The sequence below is a fragment of the Stylophora pistillata genome, chromosome 1 (assembly GCF_964205215.1).
Source record: "Stylophora pistillata chromosome 1, jaStyPist1.2, whole genome shotgun sequence".
In the NCBI taxonomy this organism is placed as follows: domain Eukaryota; kingdom Metazoa; phylum Cnidaria; class Anthozoa; order Scleractinia; family Pocilloporidae; genus Stylophora; species Stylophora pistillata.
In genome coordinates, this window is record NC_142519.1 from 7,545,305 (window position 1) to 7,560,259 (window position 14,955).

General features: G+C 37.9%; 1 protein-coding gene across 1 annotated transcript; it reads left to right on the forward strand.

Moving 5' to 3' along the window:
* Positions 1–2,041: 2,041 nt before the first annotated feature.
* LOC148741074 (angiopoietin-related protein 7-like) lies at positions 2,042–3,648 on the forward strand. The gene is made up of 2 exons (XM_088733605.1): positions 2,042–2,478; positions 2,961–3,648. The coding sequence occupies exons 1-2, from the start codon at positions 2,247–2,249 to the stop codon at positions 3,230–3,232; spliced, it is 504 nt and encodes a 167-aa protein (XP_088589731.1). The 5' UTR covers positions 2,042–2,246; the 3' UTR covers positions 3,233–3,648.
* The last annotated feature ends 11,307 nt before the right edge of the window (positions 3,649–14,955 follow it).

Genomic DNA, 14,955 nt, shown 5'->3' on the forward strand with positions numbered 1-14,955 from the left:
CGTGCTTGTGAACTCGCTGATCTTTCAGACAATTTCAATAACGCATTTGGAGGGCTGCTTCCCTTGCAAGTAAGAACCCCATTCCTCGCTGAAATATTTAATTTTTATTACTGTCTGATTTTTTCATCCGTTAATTTTTTAAATTTTTCCAGTCTGAAACTATATTGCAACCGATCATTGCAGCTTTTACTGAGTTGGATCAAACTTCACATATCAGAATGTCTTCTGTTTCCCTAATTTCCGCTTTGCTGCTAGTGGCGCTTTTTGTTATGACGAACCGTTTTGCTTCGAAGCATGCAGCCCTGATACCTCGCCATAACGACACAGGAGGCTCCCTGAAAGAGACGCAAGAACAACTTGAACAGCTTCAATTGGAAATCAAAATTTCAAAGCAAAACAAGAGCGTAGGAATATGTAAGTAAGATTATTTCTCTCGTGTGTAGTCGGGTGATTCAAGTTTTACACGTTTTTTCGCAGTTTTGTGTAAGATGTTATAAAAAAATTTGAGTATTACTTTTAATACACTTTTTCGGAATGAAGTTAGGATGTCCTATTAGACAGATTTCAGAAATTGTATTAGCAGCACTGTATCCCCCACCAAGATAGAATTACTCCTGACTTTGACTTGCCCACACACAAAAAACAAAATTCACCTGTCTAAGCTACTGACTAGATTTAATGCGTTGCCAGCCTTTGATAGTAATGCATCTGCGGACCTGTGTCACCTCATACACTCCAAAGATGCAGCTGTCTTGATACCACAATTACCATATGCTAGTTCTCTTTGGTGATAATGTCATATTTTCTCGTACCAACCTATTAACTTAACAATGATTCAATCAGTATTTGAAAAGAAAAATAAGGTTACTTAGGCTGGCGTGAAGAAAATTGTGTGAACTTCAAACTAGAAAGCGAAATGGAGGTAGAGTATCGTGGCTTTATAGGAATATCTCATCCCTTGCGGATATGCGACAATGAAGAATCATATTATTGAGGGAGCCTTGCGTGCAGAAATATAGGTGACCTTACAACTTCAAAAATATATAAAAGTAAAGTGGAAATGGATACTGAAAGAAAAGAGACGACTAAACGTTCACATAATCGCTATTTTCCTAAGATAGATTTCATGACAGATATCGATTGATAAGAAATTAAAAAACTAAACAAAACAAAAAAAGACAACAAAAAACAAAACAAAAGAAAAACAAGAAAAAAAATAGTAAAGAAGCTTTGCGTGCGAAAGAAATTGAGTTTCCAGCTTTTTGTGGGAAGATAAAAGAAAATGCCCTTTCATTTAACCTCTATGTTCGATAGGAATCATTCATCACTCGCAAATGTTTGTTGATAAGATATAAAAAAACGGCGAAAAACAAAGCAAAAAACCAGAAAATAAAGAAGCTTCGCGTGCAAAGGAAACTGATCCGTCAACTTTAAAGGGAGCAGAAACGTGACGCTCATGTTTTTTTCGGAAAAATCAAGCAGGCGATGAAATCCACACCTTGGGATATACACGACATAATTAACTCAGAATGTCGTATTTTTTGGATCTGAGACGTTATGGAATGGATTGAACTAATATATACAAAAACTTAAGCAATCCTACAAATTATTATATTTTTTTTTTTGGCTTTACGTGGTTTCGGTAAGCATAAATGCACAAGCTTGCTGAGGGGGTGTTTATTATATTTGTTACATCACCACTTTTAACAGGTCACCGCGTTTTCTCCTAGGAACCCTTGTAGTAATCGTACGACACAACGCTAAACAGGAATCGCCTCTTTTAATCAATCCACTCATTTTTTTTACACTAATCATACCAAAGACATGTGTAAACGAGAAAACAAACCTGAGCTGTTGAGTTCAATATCAATTGCTTACGCCTAATAGATTATCCCAATAGTTGGTATCTTTCGATACCCATTGTGAGGTTTGTTGATTGAGGTGCTGGTTCATTGGAATGCCCAGATTTCAACGGCGACCGAAGAGAAATTTGAAATGTTGTTATCTATCCAAGATAGGGTATAAAAGTGTGTAAAATTTTTCCGTTTGTACAACTCCGTTGACAGAATTTAGATATTTCTCTTTCGTTAGCTAAGGACTGTGCTGACGTGTACAAGTCGGGTGGACGAATCAGCAATGTCTATACAATCGAGCCTCGTGATGGTTTAGGCGCCTTTGACGTATTTTGCGACCAGACCACTGCTGGTGGAGGATGGATAGTGTTTCAGAAGAGACTTAAAGGATCCATGAACTTCAATCGTACCTGGGAAGAGTACAAACATGGCTTCGGAAATTTCTTCACTCAGGAATTTTGGCTCGGACTGGAAAAGATCCACCGCTTGACAGGAAATGAAACGGCAAATAGACTTCGCATAGAACTGGGAGTAACTAATGAAGAGCCACTTTACGCTGAGTATGGTTGGTTTGGAATTGGAAACGAGAGCACTACCTACCGGCTGAAACTCAGCAATCGTTGGGGTAAGTCAATTTGCTTCGTTTAGCCTATCCTCCTCCACTTCCTCATCAATTATGGTTATTATTTGATCATCGTCCACATTTATCATGGCATTTCAAACGCTTCGTTCCCATGTAGCTAAATTAATATATCCCAATCAACGTCACTAAATAACAGTTTAGTGGCAAGTATGTACATGCTTTTGTCGAACTGATGAATTAAACAAATTATTAGTCTCATTGTAATCCATTTACTACTCGATGCCGAAGCATATGATCTACAATTTGAATAGTGAAGTTAAAAGAGTAAGTGGAACTCGTATTTCTCTTCATGCCTTTAGTTTTCTTCAGAAAACTTCCTTTTCTTTAACATGCAAAATATCTCCCAGTATTGTCATCATACTTACTAACCACAAACATAGAACTTAAAGCTTCATTAAATGTGTCCAGTTTATAAAGTTGATTCTTTTATTTATTTGTTTATTTTTTTTTCGATTTTTCGACAGATGGGACTGTCAAGAATGATTCGTTTGGTTTCCATAACAACTTCTCTTTTGCCACTTGGGATAGAGACCCTGCTTACGGCGAGTGCAACAAGGAACGTGGAGGAGGATGGTGGTACAGTAAAAATTGTGTGGTCTCGTCAAACCTCAACGGTCTTTACCCAAGCAGTGGAACTCCTCTCGGCAACATCCACTGGGATCATTTAGGAAGTACTCCTGAGACAAGTGCTCCTGAAAACACTGAAATGAAAATCAGACCAGTGGACTTTAAATAGGTGTTCTCTTACCAATAATTCAGTAAAATATTACCTGATGTGAACCCCCATTTACAAAAAAACAAGTCCTAATATACTGATACGTTGCATCGGGAAGAGGATTGCATTAGAATCGGCTGAGCTATGATTTGCTTTCTACATCAGTCGCACTGAATATCTAACTATATAATTGCCACAAAAAAATAAATAAATAAAAAGAGATTTTCATCAGGAATCGTTCCCTCAAGATTTCTCAAAGGGGAGAGGGGTGGCTGTCAATGAGAAAAGATTGTAGTGACAACTTACGTGCAGTCTACCAGTGTTCTTCCATCTGCAATGGAGGGGGGGAGGGTCGCATGCAGACGGCTCACGTACACGGGTTCGCACACAATGTAGCTACTCATAAAAAAAAAAAAAAAAAAAAAAAAAAAAATTAATAGCTTTATCCTGCATAGATTCTTTGTAATCGCACGTTTGCAAAAACCTGACTTCGAAGAGCACCGGAAAAAGAAAATGGCTTGAGTATCATGAGCATTCCAGACACCCTTAACAAATGCCCTTTTCAAGGAGACGTAAAGCAAATATCAGTTTTCAGTGATATTTGATTTCAAAGCTTCATGTTCGAGAAGATTTCGTATGCATGATTTACTTGCACTAGAAAGTTCTTGACAGATTTCATTTAACAATTCTGCCTTCTGCCCAAAACTGAATGAACGTTCTTGCTTAAAAAGGGACAGGGGAAATGAATTATTTCCAAATAAAGTATTTCCTGCGACTAAAATAGCTTAGTTGTCATCTATGGCTGAAGTCGTTGTTTATCATTTTCGCCTCTTTTTGCCCGACTAGCTTCTAGATCCCTCGTCCTTAGGAGGGAGCATGGGTCCTGAAGCTTCATATAATATTATTTGTATTGGCTTTATAGAAATTGAGATTCTTCAAAAATATCATTGGTTTGGTTCTTCAGACGACGATTTAAATGCTGCAAGGAGGGAAGGGAGGGTCCAGGTCAGAAGCAGACACACATCAATCTCTATTATTATTTTATCGGTTTTAACCGACGACGATTTTTCCACGAAATTATTCCTAAAGAGACTTTGCTCCGTATCATTTCGAGTGCTACTTTCTGTGTACCATAAATTGCGCTTGGAATGTGGAAATTGAGTTAAACTATAGCTACTGGTTTCCTATAGTTAGCCATAATGATTTTAAAAGTTGTTGTTTTTGTTGTTGTTGTTGTTGTTTTTTTTTTTTTGTAATAGCGTTAGGTAATTAACTGACAAATAAACGGCAAAAGTTTGAATTATAAGCATATGTGAGCGGAAGAGCCAACTGACCTCGAAGGATCAAAATTCTTCGTTTAAACCCCAAAAACTTTCTCGTGCACGTGAATATCATTTTGGTTCATGTTTTTCTCTTAAAAAGCACTTTGGTGAAGGCTTAAAGAAAGGGCGGTAGAGGAAACCATAAGAAAGTCAACGATGACCGACAGAAGTTATTTTTGGAGAATCAAGCCCTGATGCCGTTCGAAGACAGAAACTTTAAGGTGAAAGCTTGACATGCGGCCCAGAGGGTTCTTCAATCTTATCACTCGTGTGCGGATTAAAAGAGACAATCGGATATATATAAATAACTAAAGAATTTCGAAAACATATCTCAAAGAAAAAAAAAAAAACGTTAAGGAAAACAGTTTGAGGAATGGACATACGATGCCATTACATTAAATTTCGGTCAATGCCCTTTCGTTTTTAACATATCAAACTGTTTCCTCACTGCGATGAACATTTGTTTTTGTCGATTCCAGCCTAGCGCGACCGCTAACCCAGATGCCCTCCTGAGCAAATTTTCAAAATGGCGGAAAAGCCAAAGAGAGAGATAAGAGAACCAAAGCGATTCTGCAACGAATACTCAGCATACACCCCTGTTAAAAAGGTCATTTCACAGAGAAAAGATACAAAATTGTATGATGTTGAAGTCACGGAGGTTGACAAACACAACAAGAGACTGAAAATTCACTACGTTGGCTACAGTACACGCTTCGATGAGTGGAGACCCTTCGGGGTTCTGTCCTCGTGTACCGGTTCACAAGAGCCAATACAAAAGACCAAACAATACACAATAGCTAACCGATAACTCCTAAACAAAGAAAGAACAATGGTAATTCCCTTGTGAACCGGTACACCAGGACAGAACCCCCTTCGGGGACGGTGAAGCATCTGAATATTTTCCTTCGAAACTGTATAGATTAGTAGGCTGCAACAAAAATTTATTGGACGACGTTTAGGGTAAAAACAGCAATCTAACCTGAAGAAAATGTATTTATTCCGACTCTTTCGGAAAATAACTTTACAAATCTTACTTGTTTATCTCGTAAGTAAACGATGGTGAAGCGCTTTCCGAGCTACCCGATTCTTCTCCTACTGCTTTCGCACTTATAAAACAGGAAACGAGCAAGAGGAGGAAGGTGTGGCTGTTTTGACTAGCCATTTGACGAGGTTTAATCTGCTCCTTGTTCGACAATTTACATATCAAAACAAAGGAAATTTGTTCTTCTCTTTGATTTTGGCGGTACATTTTCAATTTGCGCTTGCGTAAGAGAGAAATCGCCTAAGACCCCTTGCTCGGTCTTGTTTTGACCACGAACGCCCTCTTCATTTTGACGGACCCGCTCGGGAAAAGGTGAAAATGACGAGGGAAAAACTTTACTTTGCTGTACGAAAATACACAAAATGGAAAGCCATGATATTATAGTTCAATATTTCGGTGGTACATTGTTAACTTTTTTATACAGAGAGTCGGCAAGATGATATAACATCCAAAAATCGCACTCGATTTGAGTGGGCCGATGAAGTGGGCGTGGTCACGAAATTCAGTAAGAGACTATTTGTACCCCGTGAGTTTGATATGCATCGGACTTGAAAACTATGGAACCGGATAAATCACATGACTACTAGCGTCGACATCAAAGGATAAAATACGGAGTTTTGCTTGTATTTTTTCAAATAGTTTTTGAGCCTGAGGCGATTAATTGTTTTAGTATAATTACTCAGGTGATTATCGAAATGAGCAAAGGTATAATAAATTTTATTTGTCATTGTCACGCGTCAGTGAACAACTTATAGGCCCTGTTTACAAGCAAGGAGGGTAACCCTTGTGCTAGGGTTACCCTAGCAGGCGGGTCAAAGATAGCCCGGGTTTACAGGCAAAATTTCACAGGTAGGGTTATCCTAGCAGGCGGGTCAAAGATAGCCCGGGTTTACAGGCAAAATTTCACAAGTTGGATTACCCTACCACCCGGGACAACTTACCTATGCTTGGTAACCGCACGCATTGTTATCAATGTTCAAAGGGTCTGGAAACAAGTAAAAAGTTGTCCCGGGTAGGCGAGTTATCCCTACCAGAGCGTTTACAAGGCAGCTAGGGTTACCCTAGCGCTCAGCTAGGGTTACCCTGGTGCTAGGGTAACCCTAGCTGCCTTGTAAACACGTCGATGAAAAAAAGAAGAAATGTGGGAGCGTTAGGGTAATCCTCCTGCCAGGGTAACCCTAGCACTAGAGTTGCCTTACCTGCTTGTAAACAGGGCCTCAGTGAGAGCCGCTCGCACGGACAACGGGTCATCCTCGGTGTAAAAACTGACGAGGTTTTCTTTCTTTCATGAGATATTGTTTTGTTGTCTTTGTTTTACGTCACTTGTGAGCTTCACGGGTTTTAATACCGAGGATGAGCCCGGAAAACAGACTATTTCTCTTGTAAAAAGTCCTGTCTTTCCTCCCGACTGAGACGTAAAATTTTGACAAACATTTATTCATCTCGTTGACCTCCATTGCCTCAAAGTCAGTGGTAAATTCGGGTTCTGTCCTCGTGTACCGGTTCACAAGAGTCAATACAAAAGACCAAACAATACACAATAGCTAACCGATGACTCCTAAACAAAGAAAGAACAATGGTAATTCCCTTGTGAGCCGGTACACCAGGACAGAACCTAAATTCGGTTTGTTGTTGAAACCACTCTGTTAAGTAAATAAAGTTTTGCGAAAATTTAATGTAGTTGTTTTGATTTATTCCTGCATGTCGACATAATCAAAATTTTCACGGTAATTTAAATGGTTTTTTTAACGTTTAGCACAATTTTCACACCTTACCTTTGAAGAGTGTCATTCCAAACTTTGTGGCGTCTTTGGTATTCCTGGGAATAGCATTTTCTTTCATTAAATTAATTTATTTTATTTCCAATTTAGGAGGGGGACATAGCGTTTTGCGGTGTTACGGTGTTGCGGTGTTTAACTCCCTTTTTTTAAATGCAATTTGCGGTGACAACTCGCATTGCGATGTTGCGGTGTTCTAAAACCTTACTGAGTACGATGTTTACAATTTCAAGCTAACGGTGTTGGGTGAAATAAATCATTTTCAGTGTTGCACTTTATCCTTTAAACTTCTTCCACGGTTTTTGTAGTTAATTTAACCTGTTTGAAAGAAGAGGAAAGGCGAAGATAAGAGGGGGATGTAGGTGCGATAACTTTCTATGTTACCTAAAACGTTACAGAAAAGACTTAACTATGAGCAGGGGTGTGGTGCGAAAAAGGCCGTTTAAGGAAGGCATTTTTTTCTTGTGGTGGGAGCCGATAAAACAATCCTGGCTACGCCCTTAATTTGTTTTATGGCAACAAAGCAACAGAAAATTAATCTTTATTAACACTATCTTTAGAGAAACGTTATCGAAAACTCTTCTCAAAGCCTTTCTTAGTAAAGTGCCAGCAGTGAAAGTAAGGGAACAAGCCAAAAAGTCCTTATATGTATCATGGGCAGGGTACTGTACGAACCCCTGTTATAAGCCGCATATGTTTTGGTGATGGAGGTGTAGGGGGCCGCGTACACATTCACGGACAAGAAATGGGAATCGAAACTTTCGAGTTTTAACATGGGAAATAACTAATAAAGAAGAACTAATTAAATAACGTTGGCTGCATTTTATTAGTCCCTAAAGAGGAATGAGTCCGCAAAACCTAAGCCTATTTTTTGGGACAAAAAAGAATGCATTTGAATAGGTTTTACTCCCGTGAAAGAATCTCTTATACTACCGGCACAGAACTAAATGTTTTTTTCAAGCTAGTCTACTATATATACCTGTTGTTTATCAGACCGGGCTACTGAAAAATGTTAGTTTCTCACACTGGTTGGTACTTTAATGCCCCCTTTTACGGGAAAATTTAAATCTCATCTCAAAAAGAAATTATTGAATACACGAGCTTCCATTTGATAGAAACGTGTCTTGGAAGTTAACAAGAGTGAAGCTTTCCATGTAAGTCTGAAAAATATTTAATGTTAGCATGGCCGATTGCAAAGGCATCTCTCCAACTTTTCAATGCAATGCAACCGGCCTCTCAAAACTAATCCAAACCAACGTGTATTACTTACCTTGAGTATGAATAATGTCCTAAAGCTTGAAAAGGGAATGAAATAGTACTTAGCAGCCTGGCAAGTGCTTCACTGACGCCATCTTTTTTTTTTTTTTTAATCTTGACTTAGGTGCTTTTCAGGACGGCGTTTGCATTGCTGTCTCTACCAAGACTAGGCTTTGTGCTTCATAGACACCAAGGGCAATCCATACATAACGACGGTTCCTCTTTGTCCGAAATTTCCTTAAACAGTCATACTGTTCTAGTTATAGAGATGCAGGACGAATCAGACCCATACCCAGATTTATCGGTTTCCTTCGTGGAGTCTTCTCTGAACCAGTTTCCGTTGTCGTAATCATAGTGCAAGAATTATAAATCTTACTTTTTCAAAATATTGTCATATTTTCATTTGTACGACCTGCCATACCAAAATCTGGTGCAAAGGATTGTGAAAAGCTAGTTTTTTCTTTTTCTTTTTTAAACTAGGCTGTGGCCCCGGTTGTCCTGTGTCCGTGGGTATGATCTATTTTGAAAATCCATGTGCAGCTGATGCATTTATTCTCTTTAAGAGGGTTTGAATGGGAGTACCTCGATAACACTAAAGACTTCATGTGTAGTTTTGTAACATGTAACAGTTACATTTTCGAAGGCTACCGACGATTCACGACGACCCTAAAAGATTTCCGATGATTAAAACAAAGAGGTCCGACCATTGCCGAAGATGTTCGAAGTTCTAAAGCTCCAAAAACTTGACAGTATTTTCTTCGGCAACAGTAAGCATTAAAAAAATTGGCCAATTTAACAACAACCACAATATATTATGGCAAATAACACCAACAGTAAACCCCATTCAGACATTCTTTATAGCATATTGTATTTTAGTACCAGTATCCTGGGAATTGGGTGGGCCTGGCTGTACTTTCGCTCCCCTGCTCCCAGGAAACTTTGTACGTGATAAACCACATATATGAATGTGGAAGTGAATATGTCAATCTTTGTTCTCCTAGGATGTATATATTTCTAAATATCAAAGAACGTTTTTGGAGCATTCATTCACATTCACTGAAGGGAACGTTTTATCTCACTAAACCGATACTAGAATATACTGGACATGGGCTAAAAAAATACAAGGATGGTAAAGGGCGTAGGAAGCGTGTGTATGTGTGTATCAGGGAGGGGGGAGGGGATCATTTGCGTTGTATAGTATTTTGCAATTTTTTTTTTCTTAACTGAGCATTCTACCTTAAAAACAAAAGATAAGATGCATCGCCGCGGCTGTTCTGATCATCCTACGCCACAACACTTTCTGTTACATTCTATTTTAACGGTCACGAAATAATTATAACAATTTACTTGTTAAATAATTGAAAATATGATAAATAAGGAACTCAATTTTGAGCTTGTCAACACTTCACGACGCACATCACTGAATATTATTCATATAAATAAATAAAGTTCGAATACATATATCTCATTAAACGTTTTGTTAATAAGGTATTAATTATCCAATATATACATTGCAGAGCGGAACGGATTAAGCGCTGCTTCTATTTTCTACAATAGATGATGAAATTTCATTCTTGTCTAACTGCTTTTATTCGTTCAATCTATCTAATAAACTGAGATAAATATTCGCCGGCCATTCCGACTCTTCGTCGTCAGAAAAATAAATTAAAATTTTGCCACTTTTTTTCATAACTTCAATTCAATTCGTCGCTTCCGCGATGCGAGATCTGGAGTACAAATAATGCCAGATATTTGTACTCGTTTTGGGCGTTATTTTGTACACTACAAAGCACAGTTGGGTAACAAATACTAGAAAAAGCTCAGTTAGTTTATTTTAGTGCTGTCGCTGTGGCGGTCGCTGTCTCTGCCGCTGACGTTGCCGTTGCCGTTGATAATCGAAAACCTGTTTTACATACAATACTTTATTTCAGAACAACATGCAAATACATAGTTATTAAGAAAAAGGAAACCCAGAGGTTGGCCCTATATCAAGGGTCTCCTATTTATGTAAAAAAATCTTACAGAACTAGTTAATAAAAATGTAAAAAAGTCAAATAAGAAACAGCTAAATATCAATTATTAAATGGCGATTCATTAAATATTCATATGTTTCTTCAATTTTGATTTAAACTCACAAACGTTGGGGCTGTCACAAAAATTAAATACGTTCATAGGAAGATTATTCCAGGGTTTGATAATTCTGACAAAGAAAGAATTTTTGTAGCTGTTCAGTTTTGCAAGTTTGAGTTGTAGTTTATATGGGTGGTTAGATCTCGACTTAGTATTTTTACAAAATTCAAAATAGTCGCTGAAATTCAATCCATTTAGATTGAATACAGTTTTATTACATTCCACTAAGGAAAGGTAATCTCTGCTTTGCACTAAAGAGTTCCATTTAAGAATTTTACACCTCTCCGTATACGCCATCTCTTGTCTTCTTTGGCCTAAAGCAATTCGCGAGGCTCTTCTTTGTATCTTCTCAATTTCATCGATGTCTTTGATGAGGTGTGGTGACCACACCGGACAGGCGTATTCCAAGATTAGACGAACCAAGGTTTTGTACAAGTTTGAAAAAATATCTTTTTGTGTTTTAATTACTCGATGCATTAAACCGAGTAACTTTTCTTTAAGTTTGAGTTTGTCTTTCAGGAACGTCAACGTTATAGACCTTACCAGCATTAATAAAAACCATTAAGGATGAAAAGTAATTCAATAATAATTCTACAATATATTTCCTCTATTCCATTCTGACTTAAGGTCACAAAATCGCTACATTTGTTACCTAAGGAAACCCGCACCCAATTGCTTAATTCCGTGCGGGAATCAGGGCTTGCTCTCGTCCCACAACGATTCGAGGGCACTAATAGATAGATAGATGAATAGTAATTCATGGATAGGGTTAGTTTATCTTGATTCCTGTGTTAAATTGGGAAAGATGCCAAAAGAATTCTTGAGTTCGGAGGTCGGTCTAGGACGGTGTACGCAGTTTGTTTTGACTGATGTTCAAGTTCACAAATCTGAGCATTGATACTCATGGATTCTTAGTGGTTTCTTTCATTAATTTCTCCGGATTACTTGATACAAAGTAAGAATTAATTAAAAAAGGTAGTAACGAGCTATTCGTTGGAGGTTTAGTGGCCCAATGGTCATTGCGCTGGACTTTGCGACGAGACAATGCGCTGTGTTCCTGTGCAAGACACTTTACTCTCACAGTGCCTCTAAGGGAACACTTAATTTGGAGCCTCGCCCTGTTGTGTGTCTCGCACCTTTATGGTGGAAATGATTAAATAAGTAAATATTCGAAAATCATGCATTAGACCTGTTCATTTGCAATCACAAATATAGACAGGATGATAAATGCAACTTTATAAAATAGAAGATGGGAAACTAATTGCGAAACACGGAGAATTGCCTCAGTTACCGAGTTCGCATTACATGAATACATCGACATCTCTAATATCCTGCTTGACTTTTATTTAACTGAGTCTTAACAGTGTTGTTGTCCAAGTCCTTTCACATGGGGTCCGCGAATACAATGCGAGTGTGACAGAAATTGAGTAGATCAGAATTTGGGTAATAGAGTCTAATAATATTTATTACTTATCATTTACATATACCATAAGTCTGTGTGTCCTCTCAAATTGCACATGATAAAATAAACAGAATCCATCTTGTTGTTCTTCTTGACAGCTTGCGTGGTTCGTGACTTGATTTAATGGAAATTATTAAAGAGGCATCTTCCGACCCCTACCATCAACTTTGTTGGTTCTATCAGCTTTACGAATAATACCGTTAAAACAACGTATAGGCCCCCTGAAAGAAATATAGAATCATCTTGGACAGCTTCCATTGGAAGTCAAAGTTCTTAAGAAATTAAAAAGAGAAAAAAATAAACCTCCACGTAAAGTGGAACGGTTTCCTCCGCTCATCCCCTTCTGTGTTTCCCTTTGAAGTTTAGTGTTGTCAAATCTCTCAGCACGCAGAGCACCTCACATTTGCAATTACTAATTTGCCAAATGTCCAATTTTTTGCATATAAGTAATTCGGGTAAATTTAAAATTTTTCCCTCGAAAATATCGATATTGAACTCCTAAACTCATAATTTTCATTTCGCATACCAAATTCTTGAGTCTCTAGTGTGAAAAGAAAAAAAAAAAAAAAAACAACAAAAAAGCAAAAAAAAAAACAACAACAACAACAACAACAAAACAGAAAAACAAAACAAAAAAAACAAAAAAAAGAGACTCTTTTTAAGTGAGGTCTGTTCTACGCTGAGCCAAGCGGTGAAAGTGTCGTTTCCCCTGCAACCTAGTATGTTTACGTTTACTAAAACCACGGAAAGACAAAAACGAGACTAAAGTAAGAACCAAAGCCGAGTTTAAGGACACTTTAAGTGCTTGTATCAAATTCAGTCCATAATGAGTCAAATATGAAAATATCACGAAATTTGTGATTCATTTTGTCGTGCATACCCTTAAGTGAGGATTTCATCGCCTGCTGTATTATTCCGATTAAAAAAAAAAAAATTCCGTCACGTTTCTTTTCCCTAAAAAGTCGGAAGGTCACTTTCCTTCGCACGCAAAGTTCCTTTAATTTATGTTCACTTGTCATGTCTTGGTTCGTTTTCTTTGGTTTTCATTTCCTTTCGTGGGAGATATCTGAAGGATGTAATAAGGTTATATCTCTTTCGAACGTAAAGGTTATGTGAAGGTTTAAAATGTTTTCTCTCTTTTCCTCCCCCTAAATATCGGCCGGTTGGTTTCCTTCGCATGCAAACATCCTGTAATATGTATTTGCTTGTTTGTTTTGTTTCGTCATGGTTCTTTTTGTTATTGATTTCATCTTTTTACTCATTTCCGATCAACAGACATCTGTGAAGGATGTAAAAAAACACATATCGAATGAAAGAAGTTAGCGAAAGTTTAATTTGTCCTTTTCTTTCAGTATCCACTTCCACTTTACTTCTACGTTTCTTTGCAGTTGGAAGGTCACCCATATCTGTGCACTCAATATCCCTTCAATAATGTGATTTTTCATCACCAGATATCCGAGAGAGATGTAACTTTCTTATGAACGTTAACCATGACATTATATCCCATTTTGCCTTCAAGTTTGACTGTCCCGTAATTTTCAGCACGTAAGTTACGCTAAAATTTTTCAAATGCTAATCGAATCGTTCTCTACATTAATATTCCGGTATAATTAAGGTGTTCTTATCCCTGGAGAGAACAAGTATATCGTAACTGGAGTAACAGATCGAACACTTGCATGCACTTTAGAGTGTAAGTGGTGATACAGGTGCTATAAACAACTGAGTGGGAACGCATAACGTCTAATCAGTAGCGTCTACGGGGGAATTAAAGGTCGAGGGGATGTCACTCTTGGCGGGGGAGGGGGGTGGGCTAGAGCGCTGCTGATAGCATCGACGAGAATCTATTTCCTTTAGCTTAGAGCTTTCATTCGCGACTTATAATTCCCGTTAAAGACATCTCCGGGATTAGTTTTTTAAGATTCCTTGCAGGAGGATAGCGGTACAAAGAAAATTTTGCCGTAAGGTCAACGGTCTTTGCCCAAGCCCTGTCTCTAATCTATGTTTTCGCCAACCCAGTGCTGTTTCCCTGGTATTAAGTCCTAATTCCTAACATCAGGCAATAATGATAACTGCGATGTTTTCGAAATAAGTAGTTAAATCATTGCGCTAGTTTTAGCGATGATGATTTGATCGCTGACATCTGTTTCCGTCTAGTGGACACCAACCTCCGAATACACGGATGGTCAGAAAATTTTGTATTAGTTCCAAGTCTCTCAGTTGCTGGCGGTTACGAGTGTCCTTTGAAGGATTGAGGAAAAGCCTTAGGGGCAGGGAACAAAGAAATTGAAGAGATATTTTATCTCTGAAAAAGTAATCTCATTTGCTGAAGTTTCAGCAATGACACTTTTTTATCTCCGCTCTTCTATACGGCTAACCTTAGTAAACTTTATTTCCGCGTTAGAATTTCAAGTGATTTGAGACTAATCGCGTCTCTTCATGCTATAGGCTAGTAATTATTTAGTCTGTTCGTTTTATGTTCTCTTAATGAAGATGGAAATCTATTCGTCATTTAGCCCTTTGCAATATGTTTATCCATATTCCCCATGCTATTCTCTCTAGAATTTCTATAGTGTTAACATTGGGGACTTTTGTTTGCCTATGGAGGGTTTCTCTTGAGAGCGATCGTTTCCTTCATTCTCATGGCCTTGAATTTTTATTATGATGATTATTTTTTTAAAAACAATAAAATTTAGAAATTCGCGTGCCCTCATTAGTCGAGAACTAAGGTCAATACGGTTACCGAAGATAATACT